The sequence below is a fragment of the Xyrauchen texanus genome, chromosome 25, assembly GCF_025860055.1.
Source record: "Xyrauchen texanus isolate HMW12.3.18 chromosome 25, RBS_HiC_50CHRs, whole genome shotgun sequence".
In the NCBI taxonomy this organism is placed as follows: domain Eukaryota; kingdom Metazoa; phylum Chordata; class Actinopteri; order Cypriniformes; family Catostomidae; genus Xyrauchen; species Xyrauchen texanus.
The window spans coordinates 15,318,453-15,328,903 of NC_068300.1; the positions used below are offsets into that span (position 1 = coordinate 15,318,453).

The 10,451-nt window shown below is 37.2% G+C and overlaps 1 protein-coding gene across 1 annotated transcript; it reads right to left on the reverse strand.

Moving 5' to 3' along the window:
- Positions 1-398: 398 nt before the first annotated feature.
- tbx18 (T-box transcription factor 18) lies at positions 399-8,542 on the reverse strand. Its single transcript, XM_052091934.1, has 8 exons — positions 8,072-8,542; positions 6,798-6,972; positions 6,240-6,341; positions 5,692-5,863; positions 5,053-5,220; positions 4,080-4,144; positions 2,728-2,822; positions 399-2,266 (listed from the first exon to the last, which is right to left on the reverse strand). Exons 1-8 carry the CDS (start codon positions 8,298-8,300, stop codon positions 1,614-1,616), a joined length of 1,659 nt encoding a protein of 552 aa, XP_051947894.1. The 5' UTR covers positions 8,301-8,542; the 3' UTR covers positions 399-1,613.
- Between the last annotated feature and the right edge of the window lie 1,909 nt (positions 8,543-10,451).

Consider the following 10,451-nt stretch of genomic DNA (forward strand, 5'->3'; position numbering starts at 1 on the left):
TGCTATAAATGTGGTTTATGATGGCATTTCTAGATAGTAAACTATTTTTTATTGAAAATGTAAAAATGTAGAATGTTTTTGTGAGGTTCAGGGATAGAATCTATAGTTTATACAGTATAGAAATTATTATGTCTATGGAGAGTCCTCATAATGATAGCTGTGCCAACGTGTATGTGTGTGTGTGTGTGTGTGTGTGTGTGTGTGTATTTACACCTCTAGGAGCCCCTGGTGGTATTTTTCATTTGTTAGGCATTCAGAACCTTTCCCTGACCCCAAGAGAACTCATCCAAGCCCCTGATGCTGTAACGCATGCACAAACACAAGAGCAATAATCCCCCCAAAAAACTCTATTATCCTTTACCATAATGATATATTTTATTTGGCTCAAAATTCCCAAGCCAACAACAATCAAAAGTGGAGGAAGTGTCTGTTGTTGCAACTCTTGCACAACTATTAAAAAGCAAGTATTTTAATTGCCATAAGTGCAATTTACACAGTATCAATATTATTAATATACGTGTGAAGAATTACATAAAAAAAAAAGGCATAGCAAAAGCTAACATCTGGTAGGAAAACAGAAAAAAGCTTCTATTCAGTCCTTGGTTCCTGTAACATGAGAGAGCTGATCTGGAATCAGCATGTATCTCATGGCAGAACTATAATCCTTTTGAAGAATGCCAATGGTTGTATTTATAAAGTGTGAGAATTATCATCTTGGATCAGATTTCCTTCTGCCCTGTCTGTTCCAAGACACTAGACAGCAGTGCTGATCCAGAAAAATTGTTTCAACTGGGAGAGAATTTGTAAACACTACGCCACGTTTCCTTTTTCCAACTTTAATCCAGTTTCGGATGAAACCACATTAACTGCTAAAGACACTGGTCGGTCAAAAATTAAGTAGTTACCTGTTGATTGTCATCTAACAAAATCTTCAAAAAGTCATTTCAGCCAAGCTGGAAAAATACTTCAGAATTTAACAACTGATTTTAATCCTGTGTAATGTTGTTTATTCAACATTCTTTTAATTTTTTCACTCTCCTTTCCTGGCACTCTCTTAAGCGCTAAACTCTGTTTTATTGTCCATAAGGAGTTGAGTAGTACAGCCTCAAAACGGTCATCTGTTAAACTCCTTACACTCCTACCAGAAGTTTAGATCAGGTGTCTCATTGAACCTTGATGAGATCCGATGGCTGTTGTCCTATTTGTGCCATGGAACTGAGAGTGTGTTTGTGTTTAAAGTGTTTCTAGGTTTCCCATGCAATTCTTCAGTCACTTCCATACCCTGGTGTCCAATAGTGGTCTATGCCGCTTCAAAAGAATGACTTTTTAAGATATAAAGTCTATAAAAATATTCTCAATGTTATTCAGCAGACATTTATAAAAAGGCATAACTGAGATTGCTGGTTTCTCTCAGTTTTCTCTCTCTTTCTTGGCAGTATGTCTCTCTCTCTCTTTTTGATATCCAACAGGTTATAAATTATGCTATTGAATTGTCCCAAAACTGTTTATTTACCCATCTGAGGGGTTATGTTCAAAGAAATTATTCTCAGCAGAGCTTTTGTCCATTTGCATATGAACTCTGTTGCAGAGCGTCAAAGTTTTTCAGTCACAAATCAAGCCATGTGGGCCGGAAGCTGCGAGGTTGAGCTTGTCAGCCCCAAAGTCCGTGAGTCAAAGATATTCTGTTGACTACTACTGAGCATGTGCAGACCATCTACAGTGGATAGAACCTGTCTGTCTGTCAGAGTCCCACTAGGGGAGGAGCCAAGGAATGAACTTTGTGTGGCAGCCACTTTTTCAGGACTGGTGGCCAATCGAGGAGAAGTGGAGAAGTTGTAACCATAGAGACCATATGGACTGTGCAGGCGGAACCCATTATAGGATCCCTGTGTACTCTGATTGGTGGAAAACGCATTATGAGTATGGCCGGGCATTAGGTACTGCAGCTGGGAGGTTGTGCTTGGCATGCTGTGGATCTGGATTGGCAAGCCAGTCTGTGTGCAGGAGTAAGCCTCAGTGTCAGTCCCGCTTATGTAAGTGGAGCTTCGAGTAGTGGAAAACGCATCTGCTGCAGGGCTAGCCAATCGACTGTAGGAGTCTGCTGAAAGGGGTGGGGCATAGCGATGGAGTGGGTGGCTTGTTCGACTGCAGTTGGAGTAATCGCACACTGGCCCCACCCCAGAACCCAGGTGGAATGTAGGGGAAGAGCACGAGGATGATGAAAGCAGATGTGTGTGTGCTGAGGACCCGACCACGCCTGCTGCACCTGCAAGTGGTTATACACTTCAGTAACTACACACATATATATGTACACACACACACACACACACACACACACACACACACACTCTCCATAGACATAATGATTTTTATACTGTACGCACTTTGGATTCTATCCCCTAACCTTACACCTAAACCTAACCCTCACAAAAAACGTTCTTCATTTTTACATTTTCAAAAAAACATTGAAACAACTCCAACCCTCCAATCACCTATCTCCATTTGGATATACTATAACAGCAATTTTCACTATCCACTTAATTCCCCGTGGATAAAATTGTTCTGTTCTATTTTTATTCTCAGTTAAAAGTAAAATGGGTTGTAAACATAATTTCATGTTGACTTCAAGCATATTTAGCATGTATTAACCAATAAACAAACACATAAACACACACACATCGCCAAATGATAATTTAAGGCAGGGAGAAACACATACACATGTAATACCTTGTTTATTGATTCCAGGAATGTCCTCAAATGTCAGCGTTCTCAGTGAGGGCCGCCAGAATGCATACGACTCTACCAGAGCCTCTAATCCCATCCTACAACACACAGCCACTTCTGATTAATAGTTTCTGAAAGGTGATGTGCTCAATATGCATACAAATAATGAGAAAAATTAACTAACTGAAATGTTTGAAGTAAAAAGCCCTGTCTAATTAGCAGAAAAGCCCCGCAACAGTGAGTCCAGTACTGGCAGCCATCTTTGTGCTAGGCCCTCTTATCAGCATATATTTGGGCAGTACAGCAGAGCAGGTAATGAAGAACATAAAGTATGTGTATGTTGGTGTGTGTGACGGTAAGGTTATAATTATTTTCACAAAGCTTTATCGGTGGGATCAGACATAGAGTGCAGGAAGCCACAGTTAAAGCTTTACGAGGAGAGAGAAAGAAAGAAAAAGAGAGAGAGAGAGAGGTGGTGGGGGGGGGGGGTGTTTTCCTGCTTTTTCTGGAAGTAATGGAGGTGCTTGATGTGCCTTGTTAGCATGGACGTTTCCCCACCCCCTCTGCAGTACCACTCAGGCGATAATTCACACAAGATGCTTCAACTTGTTTCAGCCCCGGTTTTATCAGCCACACCACTTGAGCTATCAAGTGGCCGAGTTTGTTTAGCAAACTGCTTAGCTTTTCCTGTAACATTGAGACATGGGGCTTGGTGTAAGTGCTCTACGAGCCATCGCAGAGGGATGGAGAAAAGGGAATGTATGTGGTCTGGTGCGATTCAGCAGTGTGTTAAAATCGCTCTAGTTTAAAACTAATGAGCGGAGTAAAACTTCCCCACTGAGTTACTGAGTTACTTCTGCACAGTCTCCATTTCCTGTTTGTGTGTTTATTATTCATTTCTCTTATTTTACGTGAAGACAGAGATTATTTTTATAGTGTTGTTTATTTTCTACTACATTTATACATTTATTTTTGTAAATGGAATATTGGCTTTCAATGTGATGCTGTTTTTTAAGTTTATTTTGTCCGGGCCTCACTGGAATGTTGGTGATATTTTCAGTTTGGCTGAAAGAAGACTTTTCCTTTTGGAAAAATAATTATCTGATAATCCTTTAATAGGGTCTGATCGTTCTGATATATCTTCACACTGACATCAGAAGCAACGGGAAGAAAATTGAAATTGAACAAAAAACTTTTTTTTTTTTTTGTTAAGGAAAATAGCAGAGCAGAGTAATTTCTTTAGCAGAGTAAAATGTAGAATTTCATAACCAGGTACACATCTGGGATTTCAGGGCTAAGTAACAGTGACACTGATCCATAGACTTATAAAAATATCATTTATTTACTATATTTACCTGTTTCTTCCCGAGTCTCTGAACCCTTTTGCAAATGGATTCCGGTCTATTTTCAGTCTTGTTATCTGTAAAAGACAAAAACACATTCTACTTACTGACCCGAAGCCTGTAATGCCAAATTCACTGACCTCGCACCAGTGACCCCTATCCCACAATAAAATGTGTATGGGTTTATTTTATAAGCTTTTTGCTTCCGTATGTGTGTGGAAGAGAGCATGTGTGTTGTGTTTTCATAAGCTCAGACAAATGGATGACATCATTTCCAAAACTTGGCAGTTAACATGAAAATAATAAGATTTCAAGCTCTGGCTTATCTAACATGTTCTAGATTTGGCAAATGGAAACAAAGTGAAACAGAAAGGCAACTTAATTAAATATCATACAATTTCTAAATGAATTTTCTATTAATGTTGTAATATCAAATAGCATCTATCACTACCAAATCTCAAGGACCACAATGATGTCGGAGAATGTGGAGAATAGTTAACAGACAAAATGTTACACTTTCAGAACAAAGGCTTTAAACAAGATGGTCCTCAAGACTAATGAAATCAACCATTGCAATGTATCAGTACATGGATGTCAACAAATATCTCTAAATAAATGCATACTGTATGTAACTGTGCTCTTAAATTAATAAACAAATAAATTGCTCTTTACGGGGTGCGTCGTTTTCTCTTAATCTCATATATTTTTCAATATTAGTGCCAAGAGCCCTAAAAACACAGCTGTTTATGCTAATTAAATTATTTCAATAGTATTTATTGTAAATCAATCCAAAAAGAAATGTAAAAAATACATATTTAACCTAGTCCTGTGATCTAAATAAGAGAATTCAGCAAGTTTATTATAAATAAAATGTAATTTTTGTAACAAACTTCTAGAGGCAGTCTGACCCTAGTTGCAGTTATTATGATTTTTCTATGTTATGAACCCATGCATATGATAGGATATTGTCTCTGTTGGGAACTACCTGCTGGTTTTGGTATGCAGTCACCGTCGTGAAGACAGTTTCAGCAAATGAGAATGCTTTGACACTGTCCCCAGTGGGAATCGCCTTAATGGGCGAAAGTTCTTCACCGCACTCCTTATGGATGACGTGGACACGAGGCTGATACTTGTGCATGGAGTGCAGAATGATCTGGAAAACATTACACCACAAATTTATGTTTAGAGTGGGAAACGGAGGAATTACCAAAGCAGTTTTCTACCTCAATAAAAACACACATGCCTCCATTTTCAAAGGCCAAACAGCCATTTAACTGCTCGCCCTGGGGATGCTTTCAATTGAGTTTGTTTACAACCCTCCGCATTACAACATGTTTGGGCCTTTAAAATAATACTGCAAAACAAAATGCATGTCGGGTGACAATAGCTAGCATGTGTGAATGAGGTGCATGAAAAGAGTTGTTTAATTAGAACATTTAATTCATTTTAGGATCACAGGCGAAGGAAATTCTAAAGGTCTGCTGCTCTGCTAACTCATCCAACAAGTAGTTTTTCATGGGCCTAAAAGACACAAGAATCATGCAGTGTTCCCTATTTAAATGTACAAAAAAAGGCATTCAGCAAAGTCCTCTTCAATTCATAAAAAATAAAAAAATTCTCTCACATGGCCTTGGTCGTCCAGTTCGTTATTGGTCAGTTTGAGTTTGTCAAAGCTTATAACTTGTCGCATCCAGGTCTCACCGGAAGCAGGCGAATCAGGATGAATGTAGACACGTGGCGGGACAGGCGAATCGGCGTTTCCCGCCACCATCCACTTTGAACTGTGGTAGACATACCTTAAAGCGTATCCAAAAAAATAAATACAAATTATTTTATGGCTTTACAGCTGTAGGAAATGTTCAGATATAGGCCTGAAGATAAACTAAAGCGCTATGAATTTGTTTTGACTGCAGTTGTCGCATGACCTTCAGGTTCTAGAGGTCACGCGCTCAAAAGGGCATCGCAAAAGGTCGGAGTGAACATGTCAACAAACTCCCGAACTGCCATTTGTGGAGACAGTTTGTTCAAAATGGTAAATATAATCCTATGTTTTCATTTTGGGCACATTTTAGACATTGTCGTTCATTTGTTCTCAGAAATAATCCATCAATACAACTTTTAAACGAGGAGTTGGGAGGACAAACTTCTTAGGAATTAGGATAAATCGCTCACCTGTAGCGTTTGTTGTCAACAGGAACAATATCCATAGCGATATAATACTGCTGATGAGGATCCAGTCCCGCAATCTTAACACGCATTGCGGGAAACATTCGTCTGGGATAAGAAAAATTTTATATTAATATCTGAATCATATATTTGAATTATGGCAAAATAGACAAGTTTCAAACTAAAGTTTTGATGATTGTACATTTTTGGTTTGCTATGTCAATATATTTGTATAGGCTTCAAATTATTAAATTCCTAAAATCCATGTACATTCTGAAAGTATGCATTTAACGTCCTGCAAAAACACAATAAGGCTATAGATTTTTCTTCACTCAATATAGACTTTGGTAAATTCGTTTTGAATAAAGAACTGACGATTGGTTTCGTTAAATAAGCTTTGCATCGAAAAATAAATTACAAAGAGCATTGTTTGAAGGATTGAAATTATAATATATGTATAGGCTAATCTTAATTAAAATACAATCTTTATATAATGTCCAAATGTAAACACGATTTTGTTAAAGAAAATATTAAATGCTTTAAAGGGTGTTTTATGTGATGCACCTGCCGGCTTTGGTGATGATCATTTCAGTTCCTATCTCGTGGAATCGCTTCCATAAATCTGAACCCTGCAAGTCCACGCGCATCTCCTCTCCGGAGCTCGTGCCTGATTGCACGAGGACCTGCGCGCCCTGGGATGCAGGCTGTGGGCTATCCAACAACACGTCCTCGGAATCAGCTGAGAAAGACAAAAATAGTTTTTGCATACTGTCACTATATGACTGCAGTAACCTTTAACACTAAAACTGCGAATCGACGCTAACAATTGTTTTCATTGCAATAATGCATCAATTATTAAAGTGCCATGCAAACTCTAAACCTTGCGTGTGCTTTGCAATGCTAATTCATATCTTATTGTGCTCATGGGTTAATAGATATAATTATAAATGTAATAACAACATTATTACGATTCAATTATAAATGCAACATTAAGGATTTTTTATTTATTTAAATAAACGCAATAGGCTGAACATTATGCTTCATGGGCTTTTTTATGTTTTTATGGGTAAACTTCATCTTAATCAGTCATTAAATTACTAGGCTATAAGAATTATTACCTAATGAAAGCAGGTAAAATAGAATGTTTAATGAATTACTAAGAACAGCGTTAATTCACATAGGCCTAATATATATATATATATATATATATATATATATATATATATATATATATATATAGAGGCCTATATTTTTTTTATGAGGTATCAAAAAGTGAATTGACTTTTGCATTTTATTCCACCTGTCGAACAATTTTTCTTTCTTTTTTTGCCTCGGAAATCAGCATTTAGCCATACGATGTCGTGATGGCGATTTAATTTGAGTGTTTATGATTGTGGCGAAACTCATAAACACAAAAAAGATTAGTCACTCTCTTAGTGCACATATTTATGAGACTTATACTTTGCTATTTTGTGTTTCTACACTTTGCAATCCTTTTGTTGACAGTACTTATCAGATTAATTACTAAATTGCAGATGTATTTTCTATAATGATAATATATATTATAGGATCGTTTAAAAGTGCCTTCTTTAATGTTAATTATTATTTCATTATTCAGGCTATTTAGTACTATTATTTACACAAACAAGGGAGCAAAAACATTTTAAGTATGCCTGCCCGACTCCTCATAGAGAACAGTGTTACTCTCTAGCCAGAATCATTGCATGCAAATATAGTTATGTTTTAAGACTGGTGTATTGTCTTGCGTATTTGTCACGCGTAATTATTGTTTTGGGGCTTGAGGTTGCACATGTCAATAGCTCAGGTAGCCTACTTACGGGATTCGTCGATTGTACAGTCTATCTCGCAAGTCCTGGTGCTAGGGCAAGTTCCCGCAGCTCGGGGTTGCGGACTGTCTGTCAGGTTCGACTCCTCGTTTACCTCCTCAAAACAGTTTTCGTTGTCCTCTTCCAGCTTTCTTTTTTTCTCCGTGCCAATGAGCGCCTCCACCGAGAATGCGTGCGCTTTGAGACTCATAGTACACGGGGACCGTCGTTTCTCAGCCATGGTTTCAAACCGAGGAGACAGATTGGCCGAGATGTTTCGCGTTAAGAGAGAAAGAGAGAGAGAGAGCGAGAGAGAGAGAGTGAGAGAAGTTCACCAGAAGTACATTTGCAACAGCACTTAATCTAGCATTGCTTTAGTCAGAATAGTCCGCTTCAGTAGCTAATTAAAACGGGCGAGGTGACGTTACAAAGCATGCCCAGCCAAAGACGCTGAAAAGGAAGCGGCCGTCTATTTGAAAAAGACTGTCAACGCGCATAGACACCGAAGCAGTAACCTGGATTCGTTAAAGTGCCAATAACCAGCGCAGAAGAGGGGCGGAGCTGTCGCACGTCAATCACCGGTGCTGTCTGCCAATACAGTTTCTTCCCCTCGCGCAGAGCGGAACGCCCATATGTGGTAAAGCGCCTTGGCTGAATGAATCATCTCTCGCTCACTGAGCTAAAGTCATGCTCGCGGCATTGCGATCATTTTCACACTGCGGCTGCACATGCTCCACATGCTTCCGCATTACTTCCCCACGAGCCCTTGTGAGCCAATCATGTAGAATTATTACCAAATCTACGTCTGTATCTGCGTGAGGCCGGGGTTATTTAACCCAGTAATAAGACATGTCAAACTAACCTGACGTGAGACGTGCAGTCTACAGTTTCTCAATACAAGTCCCCAAGAAGCACTAATTTATTTTACAACGAGACACAATTTTCAGGCACTATAAATCCCCAAAACAAATAGCCTACAATTATAGTTGTTTCTAAAATTATGATTATTATTATTGAAATATAAAAAGAAGACTGAGTGCAAAATAGAATACAAAAGAATAGAGCCCAAAATACCAAGTTAGTGCACCCTATTTTAGAAAGATATTTTATTCAAAAATAGGCGAAGTCGCGTTTTTAATTTAAAAAATATATATATTTTATTTTTTTATTTATTATAAAAAATTTTTATCTCGAATTTTTTAAAATATTGCCCTGTTTAACCCAAGTTGATTTTTAAAGCATGTTGGCTTTGTTATTTAGGGCCAATAATTCAGAGCACTGCAACGTGCAAATTATTACAGGGCCATTTGGAGAATGTGTATGCATTCAACGCGATCACTTACCACGCGCATGTGGGGACTCATGGAGCAATGAAAAGTACATAACGGACATATATACCTATAAGCCTAAATATATTTTATTTAAAACTTTATGCTTTATAATAAACATAATTGTTGTTATTATTATTATCAGTAGGCATATTATTATTATTATTGAATTAGGGTTAGAAAAATGTAGAAAAATATTGCTTTAATATAGTGAATTTAATATTTTTTTCCTGAATAAATTCAAATATAATTTTCTACCTTATTAAATAAGATTTATCTGGTAGCTGGACTGCCGATGTAGTCTTTGTAATGTTGTTTAAAGCAATAGCAATACCGTTAGTCAATGTTTCAAGTATTTTATATTTGTCTGTAAAATTCTAGGTTAATATCAAATAGTGTATTATTATACATTGGCTACCTTTTAGTGTGGAACGAAGCACCCTATATCCACATAAAGATTTTAGTTTTGAACAAATAAAAATGTTGAAGATATATCCAACATTTGTGTATTGAATTCTACAATGCGAAAAATGAAACTTTTCCATTGCTCTTTAAATAGTATTTTTTTTTAACTAAATACTCAATGCATTATTTTGAAAGACATCTTTATTAATTACTTAAAATAATTTTTGTTCTATGGGATGCTGTTCTCTATCTTTGTTTTTCAAATTGTTTCCCGAGAATTTTGTATAGCATTAAAGTGACATTGTGCATCAAGGTTTAGCTAATTACAACAACAATAAGACTACATCATTCTCCCTAGCCCTAGCACCTATTTTATTATTATTATTACTATTGTTATTATTATTAATATTATAGACGATTTATAGACAGGTTAGAAATGTATGCAACAGATATCTAATTCATTCGTTTTGATTAGGCTACTGTAACTCTGCAACGAATTTTAAAATGTTATGCTTTTATGCTGATTGTTTTTTGATGTCGAAGAGTTGATTTGAGGTTTTGGCTGAAGTTTGTAGCGCAACACAGGAAACAACCAAATAGTCTAATTTCTGCTGGATCACTCTGTTACCCATCAGGGCCAAACAATCCAGCTATTTGAC

Excerpts from the sequence above, each read along its gene's own strand:
- tbx18 (XM_052091934.1), bottom strand. The coding sequence starts at position 8,300 with ATGGCTGAGAAACGACGGTCCCCGTGTACTATGAGTCTCAAAGCGCAC. Across the intron at positions 5,864-6,239 it reads GTTGACAACAAACGCTACAG|GTATGTCTACCACAGTTCAA; the intron begins GTGAGCGATTTA and ends ATACGCTTTAAG. Across the intron at positions 5,221-5,691 it reads AACTGGACGACCAAGGCCAT|ATCATTCTGCACTCCATGCA; the intron begins GTGAGAGAATTT and ends AATGTTTTCCAG.